The 26,059-nt window shown below is 48.0% G+C and overlaps 2 protein-coding genes across 5 annotated transcripts; both read right to left on the bottom strand.

Annotated features, from left to right (window-relative positions):
* Positions 1 to 276: 276 nt before the first annotated feature.
* Positions 277 to 7,676, bottom strand: RNF14 (ring finger protein 14). 4 transcript variants are annotated; one of them, XM_063169103.1, is made up of 9 exons: positions 6,817 to 6,912; positions 6,108 to 6,289; positions 5,456 to 5,607; positions 4,651 to 5,178; positions 3,780 to 4,008; positions 2,975 to 3,147; positions 2,328 to 2,458; positions 1,662 to 1,741; positions 277 to 972 (listed from the first exon to the last, which is right to left on the bottom strand). In XM_063169103.1, the coding sequence occupies exons 2-8, from the start codon at positions 6,259 to 6,261 to the stop codon at positions 1,681 to 1,683; spliced, it is 1,428 nt and encodes a 475-aa protein (XP_063025173.1). In that variant the 5' UTR covers positions 6,262 to 6,289; positions 6,817 to 6,912; the 3' UTR covers positions 277 to 972; positions 1,662 to 1,680. The 4 variants fall into 4 exon arrangements, with proteins under 4 accessions (XP_063025173.1, XP_063025172.1, XP_063025171.1 ...); XM_063169102.1 differs by lacking the exons at positions 277 to 972; positions 6,817 to 6,912 and adding an exon at positions 7,581 to 7,676 and having other exon boundaries at positions 1,123 to 1,741; XM_063169101.1 differs by lacking the exon at positions 277 to 972 and having other exon boundaries at positions 1,123 to 1,741.
* A 484-nt stretch (positions 7,677 to 8,160) lies between these two features.
* HSPA4 (heat shock protein family A (Hsp70) member 4) lies at positions 8,161 to 24,072 on the bottom strand. The gene is made up of 19 exons (XM_063169100.1): positions 23,919 to 24,072; positions 19,952 to 20,009; positions 18,209 to 18,349; positions 17,886 to 18,008; positions 17,332 to 17,431; positions 16,812 to 16,945; positions 15,268 to 15,512; positions 14,813 to 14,889; positions 14,388 to 14,539; positions 14,159 to 14,265; positions 13,642 to 13,775; positions 13,032 to 13,213; positions 12,584 to 12,670; positions 11,928 to 12,080; positions 11,356 to 11,481; positions 10,531 to 10,638; positions 10,114 to 10,233; positions 9,547 to 9,708; positions 8,161 to 9,346 (listed from the first exon to the last, which is right to left on the bottom strand). Exons 1-19 carry the CDS (start codon positions 24,023 to 24,025, stop codon positions 9,149 to 9,151), a joined length of 2,514 nt encoding a protein of 837 aa, XP_063025170.1. The 5' UTR covers positions 24,026 to 24,072; the 3' UTR covers positions 8,161 to 9,148.
* Between the last annotated feature and the right edge of the window lie 1,987 nt (positions 24,073 to 26,059).

The raw sequence follows: 26,059 nt of genomic DNA, 5'->3' as shown, positions 1-26,059 counted from the left end.
TCTGGTGCTCGGTCTCAGTGTGCTGATGGTAGCAAAGCTGTCCTGGAGGCAGTTTGGTGGAAGAGCTGCTGCTGCTCCCCCTTCCTTGCCCAGTGTTTCCTCCGAGGGAGAAGCAGGGCCCTCGGGGTGGGAGGGCACTGTGCATGCACTAAATCCCATGAACAGAATCCCTGCCAGCTCCAGGTGGGAGCTCTGGGCTGTCCCACCCCCAGGAGCACCTGGGCACACCTGTGCTGCCAAATCCATGCCACAAGGAAGACAAAGAGGGACACTGTGTTTATTGTCTTAAAGTGAATTTAGTGCGTGTGAAAGCAGGAAAACAACTCAAACCTTACACACCATAGACTCTTCCTACACACTGACCTAGAGATTCAGCTGAGGTGAGATTTGCTCTTCCTTCCATCCTTATAATCCCTGTGCCAGTTCCAAGAGTGCAGACTCCTCCTCTGCACAGGGAACTGCAGCACCATTCATTTTGGCCACACATCCCAGGATAAATTCATTAATTCAGTCAGAACTGAGTGAGCTGTGATCACACACAGTTCCTGAGGAGTCTCAGCTCCAGAGCTTTCCATCCAGGCCCTGCTGCGCTTGAACACAGCACAGGCAGCTTTAGTTTGCAAATAAACTTTTAGACTGTTCTGCAAGTGGAAAAACTTGTAAAAAAAATCAGTGTTTGCCTCCAGTAATCACCTTCGTACTCTCAAAACCACTTGCTGAGACTTTAGGGGAAACAATTTGGTGCTGCAATAATTTGAAGTGCAAAACCAGTGGAAATAAAGAATCTAGTCCAGAAGCAAAAATATCAACGATCAAATTTCTTATATGAAGAGTAAATGAAAAATAAATTACTTCATCAACTGAGAACACAAGGTAATTGTCAGTATCTTGAAGAATTCAAGTTCATCTCTTCCTGATACTTTTCACCCTCTCACTGGGCACATCCTCAGCTCACTGCCTTGGCACTCATCCCTGCCAAAACAAGGACAGGCACCCTGAGGGATCCAGCAGCAACACAGGGAGCCACCAACCTCACAGAAACCCCTGAAAATGGCTGTTGGTCATTCTCTGCCCCAGCCCTCAGGGGTGCAAAGGCTCAGGCACAGCAGCCAACGAGAAGGGTTGGGTATAATCAGCTTTAATGTCATTACAAAGTACCAGTGACACAGCCAGGAGCTGCTTTTCAGAGAAGCACATCAGGAAATTCATAAAAGCAACAACTTTGTTGCTGAATACAGGACCAATTTTCTGTATTGTATCAGAAAACTGCCCCAGTCCAAGCAGCCCCAGAGAGAGCACTACAGCTCCAGCAAACCACCCCAAACCCCAAAATATTCAAGATCCAAGGGTCAGTCTCCCTAGAAGAAACCCCCAAAATACTTCCAGCATTTGAGGCTTCAGTTTTGTCTGTTGGCTTTTAAAAAAGGGGCACTTGGTATATATTTTTCCAATGGTCATCCAATTTCTGACTTTAATAGAGGACATGTTTGTTTGGGCATTCCATGATGATCCTGATCCCAGGATGGGGACAAGGTCTCCTTTGGTTTTGGCAATAGGTTCTGAGGTGTGTCCTGCAGTGCAGTTACCACTCTTCTGTCACACAATGGAAGTGAAAAGCAAACAAAGGACACACAAAAAGCATCTGTCTCTGGTTTGTTCACCTTTTGGTGCTGGAGGAAGCTAATGATCATCACCTCCTTCCCAGAACTCCCCATTGTCAATGTGCATGTCTTGAAACAATCTGCAAGACAGAAAATCAGTGACACGAGCGCATAAAAAAGTCAAATACGTTAAAAAAGTACCACCCTAAATACAACAACAGTACAGCAAGTTCCCTTGGTTTTTTCAGTGTCACAAACCACCATCCATGCCCTGTGGAAGGGGCAAGAGAGGGGCAAGAGAGGCTGCCATTGTCCCCCTGCTGTCACCTGTCCCACAGCAGCACCTCTGTCCCTTGGCTCTTCCCAAGGGAACGTCAGGCAAATCTGCAGCTCCTTAGAGCAGCTCTTCCCCAAATCCTCGAGCTGCTCCTGAGCATTGCCAGGGAAACACTCAGGGAAACTCAGCACAGAAAGGGTGAGGCCATGACCTGACCAAAAAAAAAATCAGAACAGGCTCAGAAGACTCCTCCAGAATTTTAAAACCAAAGTTCTTAAAAAAGCAAGGCCATATCCTGAATCACTCCTGATTTTTACTGTTAGTGCCAATATCTGAGAGGAGAAACTGTGCCTTAAACTGCAGCTACACATTTCAGGTAAGAAATGGGAGAGGCTGTAAGGAGAAGCAGCAATGTGTGTCCAGCAGTGGAGGGGTCCCTGAGCACCCACCTGTTGAAGCAGGGCGAGGAGGGGTCGTCGAAGTGCCGGTAGGGGTTGGTCCGGGACAGGGAGCTCAGGCAGACCCAGCAGAAGTACTGCATGCACCCTGTGCAGGTCATCTTGTTACAGCCATCCAGTTTCTGGGGGAAAAACCAAGAACTGGTGCTAACAGAGCCCCACTGTGGCAGGCCTCAGTCCCTCTCTGCCAGCAGCCCCCACAAGCACAGCAGTCAGTGAGCACAGCCCCCTGCCCCACCACACTCTGACACTTTCACTGGGAGCTGGCATCCCAGCACTGCAAATTGGTTATTATACTAAAAATACTGGAAATCTGTATTTTTCTGAAGCTAGATTGATTTCCAGCTCTATTGTGAACCAGAGGTACCCTGAAACACCAGGAAAACAAAAGGATTCATGTAGATCCAGAGTCAGCCTGCATCTGTTCAGTGTGGGAGCCTGACCACCGGTCACTGTTTGTACTCCAGTCCTTGGGATCCACAAATATCACCCCACCTCGTTTTCCATGTCACACAGAAATGGAAAGTTCTCTTAATGTTTCCTAGAGATTTCCTCTCCCTAGAGGCTCCAACACACCCAGAACTGCCTCCCTGTGGGTTTTCTGCTCCATGATCCCCAGCCTTTCCCTCCTCACTCACCTCGATGGGGGTCCTACAGCAAGGACAAGACTTGGAGTTCTTCACCAGCCATTTCTCACTCTCCATCTCCTCCAGGGTTTTCTGAAACATTCTCTTGCCATAGCGTTTTTCCAAAAATCTTTTAGTTGTCTCATCTGCTTCTAAATATTCATTCCTCAATTCTATTAATTTCTCTGGGGGGCAAAATCAAACCAAACCAGACAGCTTTTGTAAGATATTAGATTTACAAGTCCAGCTAATTGCAGCACAAAGATTCTCAAAGAACAATAATGTCATGAATTAAAAAGCAAGAAAACTATTAAAATATATAAGATGATACTATTAAAACCACTCTGCCCCAACACTCAGCAGTTTTACACTGTTTTATTATAAAAGACACCTGTTGATGGAATTGGAACAATGTAAGATAAACTGAAAATGGAAATATTTTTTTCTGACTACATATTTAATGAAATTCTCTCACAGGATTTTAAGGCTAAAGAGAGAAGCTTCCACCTGATTCCAGTATTAACTCTGGCAATACAAAATACTGAAAATATAAAGGAATTCTTCCCCTGCTACAGCCTCTCAGCATTTGACAAGCAGCAGTTTAGGGAGCTCCAGAGCTGAGGAGTCTCACCCAAGGAACATTTAATTGCCAGCAGAAAACTCCCCCAGTCCAAGCAGCCCCAAAGAAACGTGATTCCAAAGGAATGCACTTTTCAGAAAGCCCAGGGTGAGGAGCTGCCTTGCCCAGCTCTGGACTTTGCCACCCCAGTTTAGCAGGTGTGGGTGTGACCGTGGAGCCCGGGGGGAGGTGACTGACCTGCAGTGACCTTGCAGGGGGACACCCCGTGGTAGGTCATCTTGCAGAGGGTGCAGAAGGCGTAGTTGCAGCAGGAGCAGATGCCCATGGTGCAGCCGGGCTCCAGCATCACGGGGGTCTGGCAGCCGGGCCGGGGGCAGTAAACCACGTCAGCCATCAGGTCCAGGCTGGACTGCAGCAGCAGGCGGTCATAGCGGGCAAACAGCTCCTCCCCAACCAGCTCCTTCACCTGCCAACACAGCCCGAGGGAACAAATCCTCACCCACACACACCCAGGCCTGGCACAGCTGCCCACAGCAGCTGGGGCTGCCCCTGCATCCCTGGTAGTGCCCAAGGCTGGGAGGGCTGGGAGCACCTGGGACACTGGGAGGTGTCCCTGCCATGGCACTGGGTGGGCTTTAAGGTCCCTTCCCATCTGGGATTCCCTGACTCCTTGCATCTGTAATTCTGAGCCTGCTGCAGCAACAGACAGCAAGTCACTGACAAGGTACCAAGAGCTCGGATGAATCCACTTTGGATTCTCCAGCAGGTCACAGGGAGTCAAGGATCTGCTCCCATGGAACAGGGACAGGAGAGGGAACGGCCTCAGGCTGGGCCAGGGCAGGCTCAGGGTGGGCACAGCAGGAATTTCCCCATGGAAAGGGGGCTCAGGCACTGGAACTGCCCAGGAGGGTTGGAGTGCCCATCCTGGAGGTGCCCAAGGATGTGGCACTTCATGACATGGTGGGACTGGGTCAAAGGCTGAACTTGGTGACCCTGGGGGTCTTTTCTGACCCAAATGACTCTGTGACTGCCAATGCCCAGCATGCAGAGCCAGGCCCTGAACTCAGGTTGGGTTCCAGAGCTCCCAGCCCCCGTGCACGGGAATTACCTGGCCTGGAGTGGCGACAGAAGAACACTTGGGCTCGGGGCAGTTGAGGCAGTGCACCTGCCCATCCCTGATCTGGATCTCAAAGTAGTCCTTCAGGCAGGCCTTGCAGTACACGTGGCTGCACTCGGGGAAGCGCATGCACTCACTGCCCCGCTTCTCACAGAAGCAGATACCGCACGAGTACATCTTACTGTTAAAGCACTTCCTCCTCTGGGCCTGGTCGAAGTCCAAGATCTCCCTGATCAGACTGGACAAGGACTCCACATCCCGCACAGCCCTGGCATCCACGGTTTCCTCCTCGGCTGTGGCAGAGCCCGTGGCACCCCCAGAGTCCTTCCCAGCCTCGAGGGGCCCCGCTGCTGTCCGGCCCTGCCCCTTCCCCCGAGGGCACATTTTCAGCTCATATGGCGATGAAATATTCAGGTAGTTCAGTGTTTCCTCCTTCAGAAACTGCATCCAGGCAAACAGCACCACACAGCCTCGGTTCTCTTCCCACACATTGTCCAAGTGCTTGCAAAGGGCGCTGAGCTGGGAGAGAACAAAGAATTCCTGATTTCAGGAAGTTTGTAACTCCTCACTGGGCTCCTCCCCTCACACAGTCCTTAGAGCAAACTTTGACTTCAGACTCAGCAGTTCTTATGCTGAACAAAGTAGTTCTCACAGACGCAAGTTCTCCCTCCTCAGAACAGTAATCAAATAAAAACCAGCAAGAGACAAGAGAAGAGCCAACAGAAGCAACGTCATTGTTTTTTTACTTTGCTAATTATTAACTTAGCAGTCAAAATGTACAAAATCCCCTGCAAACCTGGGCCTGGGAGAGCCATTTCCCACTGAGGGTGAACACGGGCGGGGAGGTTGATGGGTAGTCAGGTGGGAGCTCGAAATTCAGCACGAGGGGAGGCAGGAAGCTCACGGAGTACTCGAAGCCACTGCCCTGGAGATTCTCTGTGGAACTGCCTGAGCCAGGGCCACCGAGGCACAGGAGAAATAACAGAAAAATGAAAATGAACCAACTGTTGCTGTTTCTGACAGCACCCAATGTCTGTTAATTTGATGGATTTCTGGGGTTAAAACTATTTGTTCCACCCTAAACAACAAAACTCTCAGTACAGGAAAATGTCAAGGGTTGAAGGTCTGTGATTAAAGCAGTTAAACAGCAGCACTGTGAAATGTCAGATTCTGCACAAACCAGGAGCCTGGAAACAAATCCTCAGGGGAATAAAACCCAATAAATGAACTTAATTATTCTGAAGAAGTGCTACTACTCATCTGTGATTTCAGAGTTTACTGAGGATATTCTGTGTATGAGGATTAAACTGCTCAAACACAATCTCCAACAAGCACAGCAGAGGGTGAGCCACAGCTTTGTCCCGTCACTGCTCCCTCAGGTCACTCCCCAGCAACCACCTGAGCTCGGTAAAGCCTCCCTTGGGATAACACAAAACATCTCAACTCACCCCTCACAAAAATTTTGAAGTCTTGAGGCAACTCCACACAAATTCTTGTTTCTCCTCCTTGGGCAGACTCTGCTCTCTTAAACTCATCCTCATCGTAGATGCTGGCCAGAGCCAGCAGCTCGTCCTCCTGAGCCTCCTTGTCCTCTGAAGACATTTAACTTTTCTGTAGAGTTGCCACCACTCTGCAACATCAACCAAGTTAACAATCCAATTCAAATTATCAATCTGAGGCAGCTATTTTATAGCATAGTAAACTTCAGAAAAACCCAGCTAAGCTTTAGAAAAAAAAAATCTAAAACAATGTGCAATATAATTAAGGTATTTTACAGGTTGAAAAAAATATTGGTAGCTTTATAACATTTTTTTTAAATCCCCAACAGAATATTTAAAAGTCAGAAAGCAAACTGTGTTTCCCTCCCTGTGTAAGGAGGGAAATAATGAAATATGGAGACGGAACGGGTGACACAGGGACATTTCACTGATGTTTGGAAGAAAACAGACCCCCCCAAAAAGCACGGGAGAAATTAATTAGTAACCGTAGCTCTTGTCCAGTGCTTTAACACAAACAAGGAAACAGTCCCATTTGTGATTGAAAATATCAGAAAAAGATTCAAATCCCGCACAGGCATCTTGTAGATGCACTCGTGGAGCATCTCAGCTCCACATTTGGGGAAATCAAGCCAGTTTGAGGCTTTATTCGCTGAGTTACCTTTCGGGTCAGAGCAGCGCGGAGGCCGGGCCGCGGAGCCGCTCCCCGAGCACCCCTCCGGGGCCGGCCGCTCCTCCAGGCTCCAGGCAGGGGCAGGGCGCTGCCGAGGGGAGCACCCGGCCCGGGGCTGCTGCGGACACACACCAGCACCACCGTCAGCCCGGGCTCGGGGTGAGAGTCCCCCCGGTGCCCCGGGCCCGACGGCTCGCCCAGGGCTCGGGGCTCATTTCCAGCCGCAGCAGCAGCGGGGACCGAGCTGCGGGCCCGACCCCGCGCTCCAGGCCCAGCTCCCCGCGGCTACGGCGGCTCCGGCCGCTGCCGCCGCTGCGCCCCGGCCCGGCGCGGGGGGACAGCCCTGCCCAGCCCGGCCCGGCCTCGGGGGAATAGCCCGGCCCGGCCCCGGGGACAGCCCTGCCCAGCCCGGCCCGGTCCCGGGGAACAGCCCGACCCTGACCAGCCCCGGGAGAACAGCCCGACCCGGCGCCGGTGGGACAGTCCTGCCTGGCCCGGCCCGGCCCCGGGGACAGTCCTGCCCAGCCCGGAACCGGCGAACAGCCCGACCCTGACCAGCCCCAGGAGAACAGCCCGACCCGGCCCGGCCCCGGGGAACAGCCCGACCCGGCGCCGGTGGGACAGCCCTGCCCAGCCCGGCCCGGTCCCGGGGAACAGCCCGACCCTGACCAGCCCCAGGAGAACAGCCCGACCCGGCCCGGCCCCGGGGGGACAGCCCGGCCCGGCCCGGCCCCGCCGCGCCTGCTCCTCACCTGCTCCTCACCGGGGCAGCCGCGGCCGGGCCGCGCGGGCCGGGTAAAGCGAAGGGAGCCCGGCGCTGCCCCTCCCGGAGCGGCGGCGGGGAGGGACGGGAAGGGAAGGGACGGGAAGCGCCGGCGGGCGGAGGAGGCGCCGGCCCGGCCCCGCAGCTCCCCCGGCGGCCGGGAGGGCCCGGCCGGCCCAGCCCGGGGTGCTCGGTGCCGCTCCGGGCCCCGCCTGCCGCCCCTCCCCGGCCCCGGCAGCGACCGAGCGGGCAGAGAGCGGCGCCTCCAGCAGCGGGGCTCGGGCACTGGGCGGGCTCCCCCGGAACGGGCACGGTGGGAGCGCTGAGCAGGAGCCGGAACTGAACTCACTGAGCCCTGTGGCTCCCTTCTAACGCGGGGCATTCCATGGCTGCGATTCATTCCAGGGAGCTTAAACTCACACCCGCCGCACCCATCCACACCCCGTGGGAAGCCGCACAGCCCCGGAGCAGCCCGGCAGGGCTCCCCGCACACCCCAAAAACCAGGGACACACAGCCCTTCCCTCCACCCCGGCCCCTCTGCATTGCAATCAACAGCTGCAGCAGGTGATCCAGTAGAATCCAGTGCATTTATTTCTTGCAATAACTGAATGGGTGTTTTTCAGCTTTGGATTTTAACACATACAAATTAATTTTTGCAAGTTTAATGACAATCAGTACTAGAAGCAATTCATTGTATAAAGCTCATAGAAAAAAAAAAAAAAACAAACAAAACAAACCAACATATCCATCAGTTCTTGGTTTTCCTGGAAAAAAAGAAACCAAAACAAAAAACCAAGCATTCCAAATGAAGGCCTCGTGGAAGCAAGCATACCCCTGCCAGAAAAAGTTAGGAACAAGTCAGAATCAACTATCAGCATAGGCAGCTGAAATACAAGTATTCACTCTTTCTACAAGCAGCTAATTTAACTAAAGACAAGGAGTTTACAGGGCCTAATTAGCTGGGGAGCTTGTGAGAAACCCACTCCCCTGTCCAGGAGCACATTCTGAGTCTGATCTGCAGTCTGGGCTAAGGAATAAAGGTGCTGATGAGCCACCCCCTGCTCTGCAAACCTCCTGTAACCATCAACTGTTCCAGTGCAAATCAGAGTGAGTCCAGAGCAGGCATTCACACTAAACCAAGAGCAATGGAAGACTCTGCCTTTGCTCTCCCCTGCCCTCCCTGGAGTGCAAGTGCTGCAATCCACAGGGAAAGGGAAGAGCAGGGTGCACATCAGACTTCAGATGTTGCTGTCTCCCTCCTTCAAGGGAGAATTGACTCAGCCTGGACATTAAAAATGGAGAAGCAGCTTATGGCTGTTCCTAGAGGTCTAGTTAGACTACCAAAACTTCTAAATACAATCAATAAAGGCAAACACTGCTGAGCTGAGCGAGTCCTTCGCCACCTCCGTGTTCTGACCTGCTGCCCTGCCCAAACCTCTCCAAGAGTTACCAAGAGTGCTGTGGGATTCACTTGCTTCAGTTTGTATTCAGAACGTACAAAGTTGACAACTTAAAGCTTTATTGTAGTTTGCAATAATATAAACAAGTGCTGAAATTCAGTCAATGTCCATTTCTGGAAGCTTCTTGTCGGTGGCTGTGGGGGCAGCGCCCTGCTCGGGGGGCTGGGTCCCGCTCCCGGCGTCGCCCTGCCCGTCCAATGGTCCGTTGGCTTCCGTCGGCTTCTGCTCCTCCTTCGGCAGCTCCACCTTGGGTTTGGGCTTGTTCACTATGGGGTTACAAATACTTGCCAATTCCTAGAGAACACAGAAAAACCACATCCTTAGAAATGGTTTTAGTTCCCACAGTTTAACTTTAACTTTTGAAACTACTGTCGGGAATACTCCCATTGAGGGCTGATGTTCCCTGGTACTTTTGAGATTTCTCACCTCAGTTTTCTGAGAGTAATAAACACAGAAACTCATGGAAATACAGTGAGTTATGTAGAAAAACTTACTTTTGCTTTAGACTGTATTTCTTTTGCTTTTATAACTGGGTCCAAAGTAAGACTCCTCTTGTTCTGAAGGTTGAGGTTGTTGTTCATCCACTCCATGGCTTCATTGGTGCTCTTCTCCACCTTTGCCATGTCTGCTTCATCGAGATGCTCATACAGTTCATCCTGCAACACCCAAACAGGAGCAGCTGTGCCAGTGTGTGAGCACAAACAGCATCCTGATTTCCTCAAAACTTAGTTTGAGGAAATATACTAAAAGACCATCTAGCCATTCAGCCAAGGGCTGTTGTAGTTAACAAATCAACAGAAATGATCACCCACAGCTCGGTAACAGGAGACTGAAGATCTCCTGCTGCTGGCATTTTGCCTCCATGACAAAATCAACACCTGATTAAAAAAGGACTGAGATGTGCAAGGCCCAAAATCCACTTCTGAAAATCTATTAAACATCAAGAACTCCTAAGCTCACTGGGAGGTTGAACCAGATTTTTGTCTGAAGCAGGTTACCTAAAATTCAGAAAATATTTGTACAATTTGCTTGCATTTTTCAGAAATTAAGTGTGAAAATACCTTTGCTTTGAATGCATGAACAGCTTTCATGTACTGCTGGATTTGCTTCCCCAAGTCCTCAAATGCTTTTGGTCTTTCCTCTGATTCTTGGAATCTTGCCTGAATTGGCTGACCCAGAGTCTGAAACAAAGTACAACAGGTATCAAAACTCACAGAGCATCACTGAGGGATCCTCAGGGTTTGACAGGATACATCAACTTTCCTGAACTCCTCAGAACTCTGACTCTTCCCGCAACTGACAGCAAAGACTGAGCCTCCCTCAGCCCTGTTGTTACAGGTCTGTTGGAGTCCTACTCCCCACACACAACGCAGAGCAGGCTGTTGTTACCTCAGAATCAGCAGACCCCACACAGCTCCTCGCTGGAACAAAGTTCTCCAGCTTTGGTAAATTCCCATGGGAATGTAAAAACCACTCACCTTCAGTTCTGCCAATTTATCAATGTATATTTGTTTGGGCTGGTCTTCACCATCTTCATAAAGCCAATTTTCTGTATCTTCTAGCTTCAGTGTGAAGCTATTGCGGTCCTGCAGACACACACACAAAACAGGCAGGTGACGCCATTTATTAGGTGACAAGTGGCATTAAATGGTACCTGGAACCTTTCTGGAAGGCTTGTATTTTTAGAATATAAAGAACTCTGTCTGGAACTCTTTATCCTATTTTAGTGAAAAATAAGAAATAAAATATTCTTCTGTAGAGCTTTGTGGTGGATTCCAAGCCCAAGGAAGAGCCATGTGTGACAGCCACACTTCAGATCAAATACTGTCACATCAAAGGAATTTTTGTCCCCCTCACGCTTGCATTGTCATTACATGAGCAAGCCTGAGAACAGAGGGAAACACTTCTTTTACAAAGGTGCCATAAATGTCACCTGGCATGTTCCAGTTTGGGCTCTGCAGACACCTGGCTGGCAAAGCTCCACTGCAGTCAATGGAGATGCAGCCAGGTGCTCAAAGGTTCATCCCTAGAAGCAGAGTTAAATCCATTACACACCAAGCTCCTTCAGCACAACAGGGAAAGCTAATACTGCCAAGAGATTTTTAGGCAACCAGTTCAGATACAGGTGCCCACATTTAGTACATTATCATCAGCAGCAGAGAGGTTACAATTATTTCTTTAAATTTAAAGTTTGAATATGTAACTTATATAAATATAGTATGTGATACAGGCCAAGAGTCACTAAATCCAACTGCTCATTGTACCTGTACAATTTATCAGGACAGTCAAGCAGCAATACTCACATCCTCACTGACGAATTTCTCATAAACACCGCAGAGTTTGTCTCTCATTTCATACACGTACTCCTCCACTGCATTCTTGGCATCATTCCTCTCTTTCTCCAGCTTATCCTGCATTATCATCTTACCCTGTGAACAAAGTGTCAAATTAATTGGCTAAAAAGCTCTTTTAACATTTATTTCCAGGACACCTTGTTAGCAAAGGCTCAAACCAGATCAAGATTTTGCAAAACTGTGATTTACAGAACACAGCACATGACTGAAAACTGATTTCAGTTTTGATGTGATGTCCAGTACAGCACAGGACAATCCTCCTCCAGCTGAGGAACCTCCTCCACCTTGTACCTGCAGGTGATAGTGGATGTTTTTTGCAGAACAGCCCTCTGAGAGTGACAGCTCCCCTGCCAAGAGCAATGAATGTATTCTGCCTCCACGGGGCACTGTTGTTCACCGCAGACTTCTGCTTGTTTTATTCCTTTTAATCCTTTCCTTGACCTTCCTTAACCATTTGAATGAAAAACAGCATTTCTGGAGACCAACAGGTGACATCTTTAGCTTGGGCAAGAAGAGTTTACCTCGTTCTCAATGAACAAGTTGAGCATGTCCTTCCCTATCTGCCACACCAGCTGGTTCTCGATGGGAAGGTCCACTGTGGTCGTCTTCACTTTGGCCTTCTTGGCCTGAGGTGGCTGATCCACTTTCTTGTCCTTTGAGTCAGCCTGAGAAGTCTGCATTAAAATAGAATTACATTCACAGTAAAAACAGCATCACCACTCAATTCAAGGGGAGCAGTCAAGATTTACATCAGAAAAACTGAGTTAGCATCTCAACAAGAGAACCAAGCACTCCCTGCCATTCTGACACCTCAGCTGCTGAAGCCTGAGACAATTAATGCAGACAATTAATAAACTGACCTTTTATGGGCACTCTATATTCATGGGGGATGGTGCTCATGGTAGAAACCTGTTCTAGTATTCAAGTTATTGAAAACTAGATGATTATTTCTTCCCTGAACAGGAGAGTTCCCCCATTTTATCAGTAGCAGGTCACCTGACAGGTCTGCAGTTATCAGTGCCATTTGTGTCCTTTCTAAAGCTCTAATCACAATAGACCACCAGTGCACTGAAATAAATGTTCAGCTTCCAGAACTATGACAAAGGCAGCAGATGTGCTCACACTCCTCATATTGTCACAAATCTCATGAAAATAAAGTCTCAAATGCTCCTCTTACCTCCATTTCTTCAGACTCTGCCTTATTTTCAGGCTGGGTTTGCTGCTGCTCTTCAGTCTTTTGTTGCTCCTCGTCTACTTGCATCTTCTAGAATTCAGAGAGATCCAATTTCACACATTAAACAAACACAGATCACTGCTTCAGTTCCTAGGCTGATCCCTTAGCATCTCTAATGCTCTTTAGGCAAAACAAACAGAATGAAAACTGCAGGAATAAATTATGAGCTCCCAGTCTTTGCTCCAGCAATTCACGGCCCCATTAGTAAGAATTTGATCTACACCTCAAGTCCTGGTTTCAAGAGATTTGTCACTGGTGTAATATACTACAATGAGTACTCAGTCTCAGATTTCAGCTGTGGGCATGTCTAGTAAATCCTTACACATGCCTGAGCCCCTGCCAGCTGTGCTTTGTGGGGATTCTGAGCAGCTGGGAGCAGTGAGCCCGTTACCTCTTCCTCCTTCGTGTGCTGATCCGTCTCCATTGGCTCCTCGTTCTCATCAGATTTATGAACCTCCACCAGAGATGCACTTGAAACACTGAAGATGCCATGGATATTTATTCTGACTTTGACTTTCACTTTGGAACTGGATCCATCTGTTTGAGGAGTGACCTTCTGAACCAAGAAGTGAGCTATACAGAGGGGAAAAAACCCAAACACTTTTGATTAACCTCAGTTCTGAATGCAAAGCAAACCCCGACTGCTGCTGACACAGCTCACTGCAATGTGCTCAGGGAATGTTAAAACCTACTCAAGTTGGAAAACCCAGATTTTTTACTCAGCAATGCTGGGGCACAGCTATTGGGAATTCTCTGTCAAACCTGGTGTTACTTTTATCAAAGCAAAAGACTGCACAACTCTCAGGGTGGCTCTTCAATTTGCTCCAATATTAGGATGCTCTTTTTGCCCATAAACTTCATCCTACTCCACCTATTTTACTGAAAATTCCTTTGAAATATTGTCCTGAGAGCATTTGCAGTAGGCTGCATGTCCAGACTACATAATTAGACAGAAAAGGCTTGAAACACAGAAAAGATTTTTAGTACAAAATGGTGCTAACCTATAGCAGGGTCTGGGTAAGGCAGCTCCTTGGGGGAACTGTAGTAGGCCTCCAGAGTGAAGGGCTCCTTCCTGTAGAAAGTGAGGACCTTGGAAAAGGGAGCAGGGTGGTTCTTGGGGAAGACCTCACAGTCACTGCAAGAGAAAATACAGCCTGTGTTCAGTGTGACAACACAGCAGGTTAAGGTAACAAAACATTTCTAGATACTCTTAGGGAAAAAGCTTCCTTAAGAAGTGACAAGACTGTCCTATCTTTCAGGTTAATAACACAACAGCCACGCAGGAAGTACCAAACTGCCACTCAACCTTGGTTTTGTTTTCTGCCATCATTAACTTCAGAAGTATCAAAACTGGAAGTGTTAAATAGGCACTTAACCCTGGAAATACCCTGTTCTAAGGGTATTTACTGACATTTGTTATTTACTCTAACCATCAGCAGCAATTTTAAGCTGTAACATGCAAGAAGATTGTACTGGTTGTACCTTAGGTCTTTGTAACATGCAAGAAGATGGCTGTACCTCAGGTCTTCCCCTGCTGGTGAATTCCATCGCAAGGAGATGGGGTATGGTATCAAATCAGTGATAGAAAACTCTCTCACTTTGAAAGCCGGGGACAAAATTGCACACTGCAAGAGCACAAAAGCCACATTACAGATGCTCAGACTTTAGGTGAACAAGCATTTCATTCAGCAAGTAGCTATTGATGCTGCTTAATATTCTCACAGCAAGAGCAAACAGCACTTTTTACCTGCAGTGCACAGCCTCGTGCCACAGCCTCATCTGCATTAAGGGTTGTACTGACTTCTTTGCCAAAAAATTTACTGATCTTATCTTTGACAGCAGGAATTCTTGTGGTACCACCAACTATCTCTACTGCATAAATATCCTCCTTCTTCAACCCTAGAAAGGAGTCAGACAATAGATGAAATGTTTCTCTTTCACATTAATACACCGGCATCATAAACCAGAAGTTTTAATAGACCAACTTTAGGCTAAGTTTCTAAGCAGTAAAAGTTTCAGCTCTTAGCTTGAGTGAGAAAGTTTTTTAATCTTGTAACTCCTAAGCACAAAACCGTTGTTTGTGGAAAACCCTTGTGTCCAACATGCAGAGGCAGCCTGCACTCTGGCTGGCTCCTGTCTCATGCACAGCAGCCCCCACACAGCCCCACTTACTGGCTTGCTCCAGCACGCTGCGAAGGGGCGGCTCCACTCTTGCCAGGAGTCCTTCACACATCTCTAAAAATTTGCTTCTGTTGGAAGAATCCATAAACAAAGCTCCAGCACACCATAAGCAACATTGCAAACAGGATGCCCAACTGAAGGAATGCTACTGTCACTGTGTACTGCAGGGTTTTCTCTCCCCCAGTCCTAGCTTTGTACTTTATTATGTTCTCCCAGACAAAACCTGGTTCCAGTAACCCTGGCATCCTATCAACATTCCCAGCCCTCCCTCCTAACTCAAGGCCACTGACCAGGCTCTAAACACTTTCATTTCTAGCACCATTCCTGCACATGCTGCTCTTTGATTCCTCACCTCCCTTCAGCCATAAAAGCTGACACTTCATACCAAGTTTTTAACTTCCTGAAGGGCACTCTGAAGTGTCCCACTGTAGAGCAGCCAATGTTACCTGTTCATGGTTCCAGACACATCTATGTCATTCATGAAGCACTCTATGTTCATGGGCAAGTCAGAGGCATTGGCACTCATCAGCTTCTTCAGCCTCTCACATTCTTGGTACAGCCTCAGCAGCGCTCGGATCTTGGACTTGATGTCCAGTTTGTATTTCTTCCCAAACTCCTCACAAAAGTATTCCACCAACACCTCATCAAACTTCCTGCCTCCAAGGGTTGTATCGAACGCTGTAGCAAGAACCTTAAAGGAAGGGAACCCTTCAGTACCCGTTCAATGTGCCATTACACAATGAAAGCAATCAGCAGTTCGCATCAAAGCAGAGCTTTGTTTCAAATGTAGTTCAACTCTAAGTCAAAGAAATCAGCCTTCCTGGAATGAGGTGACAACTGCTTTAAAAGGAATTTAGGGAGACTGGGCAGGACTTAGAAACACAATCTGTTCCATAGCTGGTGCTGGGAGCAGATCTCTGTTCCAAATTCTGCTTAGCCACTGTCAGTTTGAGTCATATCCCAGTTTAATATTTGATGCCTCCTAAGGGTGGAACATGCTTACCCAAAGCTAAAAATAAAACAGGAAGAGAATAAATGATATTAACTCTTAAAACAGGTGCTCCTTTTTGATGAAGGAATTATCTGCAAGGAACACCTGTAGTCCACCCACCTCAGCTCATTCTGCTCTGTAAACACACCAGGAATTTATTTTTTTAGGAACAGAAATCATTACCCTCAATAGCCCTTCAGATGGCTTTGGCCTCTACACTGGCTAACAGCCCTGCACTCTGGGCCCCAAAGCATCCTTTCCACACTGCCATGGCTTCCAAGTTTAAAAACCAAATCCAAGAGAAGCACACAGTTTACATTTCCTCACATAAATAAAACTATGAGAAAACAAGTGTTGTCAGAACATTTCTCTGCTTTTCACTACCTCATGCTTTAAATTCTGCATCTGTTTCTCCAGCCAGTCATGAGAAAGATATGGTAACTGCAAAGTCCAGATTGTAATAATTAACAATAATAATAAAATGCCAGTAAGAAATGTTAGTGTTTGCTGCAAAACAGCTTTGGCAGTGTACACTCACAAATACACTGCCATCTGCTGAGCTTCCACTGGCAGCTTAAAGCAATCAGGAATGATTCTTCATTGTACATGAGCACCACAGTGAGGGCTCAGAAACAATGTCTGTCACTTACACCACTGCAGGAATTCCTGCTTCAACACCAGATCTCATGACTGAACTGGAGTATTTTTCTGAAAGCAGCACAGTCAGATATGATAATTTCTGAATAAACCATTTAATCCAGGTTTTTTATTCTTTGCCAGTCTGCTGATTAAGGCATGTTTGCTTCCTCCACACACTGCTCAAAAGCTCTCTAGTTCCCTGCCCTACTTTTTGCTCCAGACAAAATACAATCTTAAGAACAAGACTGAGCTCTGTGGATGCCCCTCTGTGAAGCCAGGCAGGCTTGCCTGCCACAGTCCATGGGTGCGCTGATGAATGTTCTACAGATAATCAAAATGGATGTGTAACAGCTTGTTTACTTTCAGTTTGCCTTTGTTGAATGCACAAACAGAAACTTGATATGCAGAATGCCCCATGTCCACAAAAACAACGTTCCGTGGCTTTTCTTCCAAGGCAGGCAGGTCTGGCTTATAGATCCCATATGCAAGTGCAACTACAGAAATAAAAGCATAGTTAGGACATAGAGCTTTGTAATTATCAAGAAATAAGTGGTAATCAGGAATCAACATTAGCATTTCATTGTGCCCCTCAAGCTACAGACACTGAATAAACAGAATTCTCAATGCTAAAGAAACACAGAAGAACATTAAACAGTACCACCCCTCCCTCAGCAGCATTGAAACAGATATTCACCAAATATTGTTATGTCTTTGTAAAGCAATGAAATAACAGACCTGAATTTAAGAAACTTTCTGATCAACTCATCTATTCCAAGTGTATAAAACCAGCTGTAATTCCAGAAAGCAAGGCTCACTGGCAGAATAAAAGCCTTTTCATGGAGTAAAACTGCAACACTGAGTGAGGCACAGGAAGAATTACCTGCAGTTGTTTCATTGATTAGTTTCAGACAGTTGAGACCAGCAATCTGGGTAGCATCCATCACAGATCTCCTTTCTGCATCTGTGTAGAAACAAGGAACCTGCAAGGAGGTCAGAGAGCCACTATTAACATTATTAACATTTCCAGGAGCCACCTTCAGGAAACAGTTACAAGGGTGGACAGGACAGTGAGTTCATGGAGCACAGGCCTCCTTCAAATGCAGCGCTCATTTCAGTTGCAATAGAAGAACAGCAAAAAAAAATTATATAAAGACAAATTCCTTTTTCTATTCCATATCACAAGCCACTCATTTCTGGAGCATGTAATCAGAAATAGGAATCAAATATTATTTACGCTGCTAATCAGCTGCATTTTAAGACCACTAATGATACAAGTCTAGTTTCCAAGAGGTGTAAGATTCAGTTTAAACAGAAAAGAAAGATACCTGGACATTCAAGTTTACTGGTCAATTGAATCAGATTTAATTTAATGCTGCAGCACTTCAGTTCAGACAGTAACTAAGTTCTGTGTGTTTTGCTGGATTCCATACTTACAGAAACAACACAGTCAACCACAGGCTTCTTAAGAGCATTCTCAGCAGTCTCCTTTAATTTGGTCAGAAGCATTCCTGTCACCTGCTCAATTGTAAAGTTTCTTTCTTCTTCCATATACATGGCCTTCAAATAAAAATTGTGCACACTCATTACACTGCAGTGGAACCCATGCACCATCCCCAATATCAGCCTTTTATTCCCTTCCCTATTAAGGCTTTCCATTCAAAAGAGAACACAAACCACAGTGAGCAGATTCAAAACAGAGAAATAAAAGGAAACTTTATCAGTTTCCTCCTCTGGCTCCTCAAACATGCCAGACTTACCCTGATGCCAGTTGAGCCTGTTGGCAGCTGGACAAGTTCATAGGCAAGGCTTGCTTTTTCAGCTTGAACAAAGGGATCTGAGAATGCACGACCATGAAATCTTTTAAAACTTTGTACTGTATTCTTTGCATTTGAAATAACCTAGAGGAAAAGAAATCTTTAATACAACATGGCAGGGGAACATCTGAATTTCAAACAGAAGACAGAGTTTTGTTCTCATGCTTCTCCCACCAGAGTATTTTTGTCATTTGTATCTTAACAGCATCTGGGCAGGTGCTGGGAGGCAACTTCCCTCTGGTTGCTCAGGGAACCTACAGCAATTTGAGATGGAAAATAAAATGTACACTAAAAACTGAGCCAAGTCTATAAAATATTAATTACAACACACTCAAATTTCATAGTGCACGTGTAGGAAACTCTTTAGAACCGTTAGCAAAATCTCTTTCCCACTCACCTGTTCTCTACCCCCTACCTTTCTACAATGAGTTATTGCCCAAACATAACAAGCACATGGATGTAAACTCCAGCTCAGGTTCATCACATGCACATGACACTCAAGACACAGATATTCTCACAAAAGACCTCTCAAAAGGACCTGCTCATGAAGCTTGAGGAGGTCAGGAGCACCTTGATTTAACTGACAAAAGGTGGACTGACTTTCATTACCAGCAGAGATCAGCACAGAGAAGTGAAAGCCCATCCCAGCTGGCTTCACACAGCACAAGTGAAGGGAACTGTGTCACCGACAGCAGAGCGAGGCACGCACTGAAAACCACAGGCACTGAGAGAGCAGACAGGCACTGTTCCACAGAGTTACCTGGGATCTGGGCTCAGGCAGGTTCTACCTCCTAAGTAACTTGGCCTGGATGTCTCTAAGTTTAGTCTGTGCAGGACACACTCATCTCTACAGGGCTCTGCACCAATGGATTTCGTTAAGCTAAGCAGACTCAATTCCAGAAAAAACAGCTGTGTTTGGTTCTAGTACAGTTGTACTGTTCTTGAATAACATGGCTGTGTCCAGGGGTTTTTGTATTTTAGGTAAAAAATCTTCACACATCTCTAGGCTTTTTAGGCTAAGAAAAAACAACTGTTTGACTAGTCACTTCCTGCAGAAGACTTGAAAAAAATAAATCATCTTTTATAGGGGTTACTTACACAGCAACATAAAATGTGATACAGCAAGACCCAAATACCATGAGTAGAAAAAATCTTCTTAACTTCTTCCCAGTCCTTAAATTACATTTACCTGCCTACAGCAACAGAAATTCAGACTATGGGCAAGAACACCCAAGAGAGATATTTAGGTGGCAATTCAGCCACAAAGGGTCAAGAAAGCTCTATCTATTTACACTCAAATATGCCTCCTTTCTGCCAAAACCATGCACTTAAGGGAATTCTATAGAACAGAGTCACGTAATTAAAAGCCATCATAAAGCACAGGGACTGGAACAAACTGGGGCAGGGTGAAGCACCACTTGTGAATTCAGGTTCACAACTTGAAAAAAAAATTAGTAGCTATCAGAATTTCTTAAGAGGCACAGCTTTATTTTGTACACTTCATTTTGTGCAAGGATCAACCCTGAGATTTCCCTGCCAGATGACAAAGCAGCAGCCCATGAACAGCTGAGAGCAGCTCAGCTGTGCTCTGGTTAGGGAGGCACAGCAGCTCGGGGACATCTGTTATCTGCAGTGACAAACCCCACAGAGCTGCTCTGAAGTGTTCTACCCAAACCCCACACTCACCTGGCTCTTGGCTGCAGCACCAATGGAGCGATTCTTGGGCCCAAAGGATATACAGGCTCTGCAAGGAAGAGAGCTCAGTCAGTGACTCTACAGCTGCACACCTACTGCACATCTGCTGGGTAAAAATACTGATACTGTCTGGAAGGTCACTGTAATTAATATGATTTGGTCCATTAAAACCATTGGTCACTCGCTGCAATCTGTGCATGGAAGGTTCTGTGGATTCTGTGAAAAACAGGCACCATAACTGCATTTAAACCAGCAGCAGCCCCCCTGCAGCACAGCCCAACCCCAGGCTCACCCATGCTCTCCAAGCCTCCCACCTGAGCACTGACTGGGCACAGCCCTACCTCAGTAACTGCCCGTGTGCGTGTGCACTCAGGGATAAGCCGGTAGCTACAGCACGGGGAACATTCGACTGCTCACACACAAACACGAGGTAAATCAGGTATTACAGAAATCATTCCTACATGTCTGCAGCACATGCTAACTAAGCTTTCCAGGTTAAGGGAAACCCTTCAAGGGCAGAAAGAAACTACCCGCAGAGAAAGATTGGTCTTTCAGTTTCATCTGTACCCACTGAAACAACATGGGGCACAGAAAGAGAAATTATGTTTTACTCTCCCCTGCTTTGTGACAGCCTGCAGTTCTGAATAGAGAAATTCTCCTTTTAGGAGAAATTCCTCAGCTGATTAAGCCTCTTGATTTACATATTTAACAAACTGTAGGAGCCCTAACAAAAAAAAATCCAGCCCTCTAATCCAAGCTGTTCATACCACTGAGGTAAACTTGGTGGGGGGAGCCCTGCCATTAGGTAAGCAGATCTTTACTGCTCACACAACATGCCAGCTAAGTCTAATTAAGCTGCTCTCCATGCAGCAGGTTAAGAATCTGCTTTACAGCAGGGTGATGCCACAGGGCTGCTACACAAAACATTCCAGCTCAGCCTGAGGTTTGGAACTGGGTGTTCCAAGCAGAAACTAACCAAAACCAACCCGAAGACTGGGGTGACACAATTGCATTGGGTTTGTATCTCCTTCCAATTTATTAACAACTTCACAAATGCTACAAGGCCTACCCTGAAGTATGTGCTGCAACAGAATGAACATTTCTGAATAAATCTGCAGCTGTTTGAAACAACTATTTGTGACATTAGTTAAAAAAAAGCTAAGTTTGTGCTCTGCAGACCCTCAGGCCCACATCAAAGGAACAGGAGGTAAAAACCTAATGAGCCCAGAGCAGGGAGCTGGTTATTAATTCACTCTGGTCTCCTGAAAGGAATTAAGACATGAATTGTGTCCTTCTCTTGGAAAAAACAAATCCAGCTACTTCACTGCTGAATTTACAAATCAAGATCCCCTCACTAACACAAATGCACAAATTTAGATGAGAGCCCTGGCAGGGACCCAGCACAGAAGTGAGTGAAATTAGGAAGGAGGGAGAGAAGGAAGAATTTTCAACCAGTCTCATTCCCCAAATCAGTTCACAAGAACCAGTAAACTCGTGAAATACAAATTGCACTATTACACAATTTCTGGGAGCTGAAAAACTAACCAGTGCACTTTAAGTAGAAACATTCACAGTGAAGGTCATCAGAGGTCTAATGAAACAAGTTCAGAAAGTTAAAATCTCTGCTTCGCATACCTGGAGGCACCTGCTCACCCTCCCACCCACTGCCACTCCCTGGGAAGGTCCCCTGTCCCCTGACAGTTCATGTCCCCTGCACCGATCACCAGCTCCAGAATGTCCATCACAATGATTTCACTTAACTCAAGGCCCTTCATCCTACAGAAATAATTAAACTGTCTTATTTTTATTTCTCAGTTTCTACTACCTTTTTCTCTACCACTTTTCCATGTCCAAAGACAAACACAGTTTGCACAGCTTTGGGATGTACAAGTTCAAATTTTACAGCACTCCAGAAGAATCCAGGTACCAGAGCTGAAGGCAGATTCTGTGGGAGTGTCATCTGTGCCACTGAACTCAGCCCAATGCACTCAGGGGGGTTTATTTTAATAACACAAATTATTACACTAAACACACACAAAACACAGTGTTTAACCCTGACCACGAGCCAGTGCCTGAGGAAACCTGTCACTACACCTTGCATGACTTCCCCCCCTGATTTTTGAACCCGGCTTCTGATTCCAAGTCACTTAAAAACCATGCAGGAGTTCTTTTAATAGAAGGGTCTGCTTGCAGAATGCTTTTCTGCATTCCCTCAGAACAGCACCTGGAGATTAAGCCCTGCTAAAACCCTCTCATTTGCATTTTGCTCATTTTTTCCAATTTCACTTCAGGCTCCCATAACTGAACTATTTCCCAAGAGATGCACCATGTCAGATATTTTATTTAGCTCATCTCCTTCAACAAGGGAGATTTGTGCTCACATCTCAAATATACAGGTATATTTATCAGCAGGACTTCAACTCCATGAGGGTCAAATATCTACAGCTACTAGAAACCTGCTCTGACCCTCTCTACTTTCAATATTTTCCCAGAACATCTAACCTTTAAATTTCCACGTTATTGAGAACACTTAAGAGATCTCCAGATACTCGGGCACACATGCTGAATTCAAAATTTCCTTCTCCATTTATTCATTGCTTAGAGACAGGAGCAAGCAAACAGTGATGTATGGTCTAATGAGAAGCAAGGTCACTCTGGACTTTCTGAGGTGATGTGAGGGATCTAAAACAGCCCAAACATCAAAGATGATGCAGCTGTCTCACCGAGACAGTCACTTCAGGATCTGCTCAAATAGAGCCACACTGCAACAGAGGGGAAGCTCCAGAAACAGTTTTAGGGCTACAATTTACTGACCACATTGTACCATGGAATCGTGGATTGAGAGGGACCTTAAAGCTCATCCAGTCCCCCTGCCATGGGCAGGGACATCGCCCCACAATCCAGTTGTTCCAAGCTCCACGCAGCTTGGCTTTGGGCACTGCCAGTCATCCAGGAACAGCCACAGCTTCTCTGGGCACTCTGTGCCAGAGCCTCCCAATCTTCACAAGCAAAAATTTCTTCCCAATATCTAATCCAGACCTCCTCTCCATTAGTTTTGAAGCCATTCCCCTTGTCCTGGCACTGCAGGCTGCTGAGCAGCTTTCCAAACTCTGATCCCAGGACAAGCCAAGGCTCACTCACACCAAGCCCGGCACCAGCCCAGGCCAGCTCAGCCCTCCCCGGTCCTGCTGTGCTGGGACCGCAGGGGAATGACAGTCGTGCTCCCAGAACAAGGCGTACGAACACACAGGGAATTAAAGTCTGGCACTTCCAGCAGCCAGGGATGCTTTTCTCTACACTCACAGCCCCCGTCCTTCTAATCCAAGGGCAGAGCCCCGCCTCGGGGGGGACAAACCGGCCGTACTGCACCGAAAGGCTGGGGGAGCCGGGGCTGCTCAGCCTGGCAATGAGCAGCTCGTGCGGACACCTCGGAGCGTCTTGCAGCGTCTCAAGGGGCTACAAGGAAACCGGAGAGGGACTCTGCATCAGGAACCGGACTGACAGCACAAGGGAGAACGGCTTCGACTGAAAGAAGGGAAATTTAAATTAGATGTAGGGTAGAAATTCTTCTCTGTGAGGGTCGGGAGGCACCGGCACAGATTGCCCACAAGAACTGTGGTTGCCCCATCCCTGGGAGTATTCGAGGTCAGGCTGGACGGGATTTGGAACAACCTGGGATGGTGGAAGGGGTCCCTGCCCAAGGCAGAGGGGTAGAACTGAATGAGCTGTAAGGTCCCTTCCACTCCCTTAGCATCCTATGATTCTGTGATCCTACGAAAGGCAGCTGAGCGGGCCTCCCGAAGCCCCGTCCGTGCCCACCGCGCTTTACCGCATCTCCGCGAGCACTTTATACCTCCACTCCTCACGGCCCCGCCACTTCCCTCCCTCCCCGGCCCCGCCACGCCGGGCCCCGCGGGCGCCTTGTCGCCGCCTCAGCGCGGCTCCCGGGCTCACTCACGGCGTGCAGCGGTCGCTGTACTCGTTGGCGACAGTCTCGATGCCGCCGGCGCGGGCCACAGCCACGTAGCAGCTCTGGAAGCCCAGGTCGATGCCCACCACGGACATGGCGGCGGCGCTGAGGGGGGAGCGCGGTACCGGCAATTCTCGAAAGATCCCGTCGGGCCGCGGCCGCGCCGGCGCTGAGGGCGGCCGAGATCTCGCGAGAGCGCGGGGCGCGCGGCGGGGCTGAGGGCGGGTGCTCTGGGCGGGCTCTGAGGGCGCTCGGCGCCTTCCCCTTCGCCGAAGTTCTTTCCTTGCGTCAGGAATGGCAGAAAAAGGCGACAAAGGCACAACTTGGCAGCACTGCAAAGGTCGCTGAGTTGTTGCCCTCAGTCCGAAGCGGTCGGTGCCACAGAAAAGTTGTTCAGTGAAACTTTTTCTTGATGTAAAGACCTGAGGGTGACAGATGTGGATGGGAACAGCGCACACACCACGAGATGTAATGATTTTACAAGTACAGTCTCTAGAAACACAGTTTTTGTAGAAAAGGACTTCAACGCCTCCTTAGAATTTTTCATTTGCGATTCAGACATCACTTGAAATGTCCAAGGCCAGGCTGGACAGGACTTGGAACACTGGGATAGCAGAAGGAGTCCCTGCCCATGGCAGGGGTGGAATGGGGTGAGCTTTAGGGTCCTTAAAACACAAACCATTCTGGAATTCGTGTTCTGATTATTCCTGAATTTGAGGGATTGGTGGATTCATCCTAACACAAACCTAACCTTGATAGTTACATCTGTGAGTTTCGTGAAACTGAATGTTTAGGAATACTTTGAATTCCATGATGAAACACGCCAAAAGCTGCGTGGCAGTGCAGTGTGTCACCAACAGTGCGTTACCAAGGGCCCAGTGCTGTATTTACACGGCTTCTCCTTGTGTCAGTGACACAGAACACACACCCAGAGACACTCGGGGGCAGGCAGGAGGGACTCCTGCCCCAGAGCCATTGCCTGCCTCAGCCATTCCAATCTGGCAGATGCAGGGGGCTGGGAATTGCCTCAGGAATTGCATCACGGTGCTAATGACAGAATATTAATGAAGTGTTTGACCTCGGGCGTCCTTGTGATGCCTGAAGTTTTAGCTTTCATATTTTCCAGACTGCACTGCATTGGTTTATAACTCTGAACTCCCTATAAAGTATCAGCAAGTTCTGCTCCCAGCTCAGTCCCACAGAACAATCCTTTTCCAGCCCCACAACCAAGGACACCGCTGCAGCTTCAGCCCCAAAAGTGCAAACAACAGGGAATGGAGGGGAGCAACCTGTGAGGGTGGGACTGCATCACCTGGAGCTGAGATTGGACACTGAACCCCAGCATGGAAATGGACCCAAACTTAACAAAGTGTGAGAACTCGTGGCCAGGATCCATCTGGGGTGGAGCCATGGCCGGGCTCTGGCACTGCCCAAGGTGTAACCTTTGAATGGCTTTTCATAAAAACCTATTTATTCATTTAACTCTGCCCAGCCTCTGCTCCAGGGAGCTTCTCAGGAACCACCAGAGCTTAGCACGAGGTGCCAAGGAACAGCCCTGGCTGCTACCCCTGTGTGGGAATGTTGTGCAGCCACAACCCTGGAAGCCTGGTGTCCTTTCAGGATTTTTCCAGAGGAGCAGAGCCCGGTGTCAGAGGGGATGAGAGCACCCTGGAGTGACCCTGGGCTGGCACATGAGCCTGGGACTTGCCAGGGCTGTTGCCCTGGGCACAGAGGGAGCTGGGGGAGAGGGGCCCTGCCAGCCCCAGCAGCCAGTCCTGGCCACACTCTGCTCCTCAGAGCATCCACCCTGGGCTTCGCTCAGGCCTGGGCACACTCTGGGCCGTGGGCACTCATGGTAAATCCTTGCCTGGCACACCCAACACCCTCCTTTCCTGTGACCTGCAGAAGAAGCAGATCTGTGATTTCTCTGGAATCCAGCAGCACGGTGTGTCCCAGTGTGCTCCCAGCAGCCCCAGCCTCAGTTTACAGTTGATTGCCATTCCAGTTCAGTCTCGGAATTCATTAATGCCAACCAAACACGACCACGAATGTGGCCTGAAAATAACCCCTGGCTGCCGTCTGTCCCTGGCTGCTGTCTGTCCCTGGCTGCTGCCTGTCACAGACGCTTC

This window comes from Melospiza melodia, chromosome 14 (genome assembly GCF_035770615.1).
Source record: "Melospiza melodia melodia isolate bMelMel2 chromosome 14, bMelMel2.pri, whole genome shotgun sequence".
NCBI lineage: Eukaryota > Metazoa > Chordata > Aves > Passeriformes > Passerellidae > Melospiza > Melospiza melodia.
The sequence above is the reverse complement of the archived record's forward strand: the minus strand, read 5'-3'. Positions and strand labels throughout refer to the sequence as shown.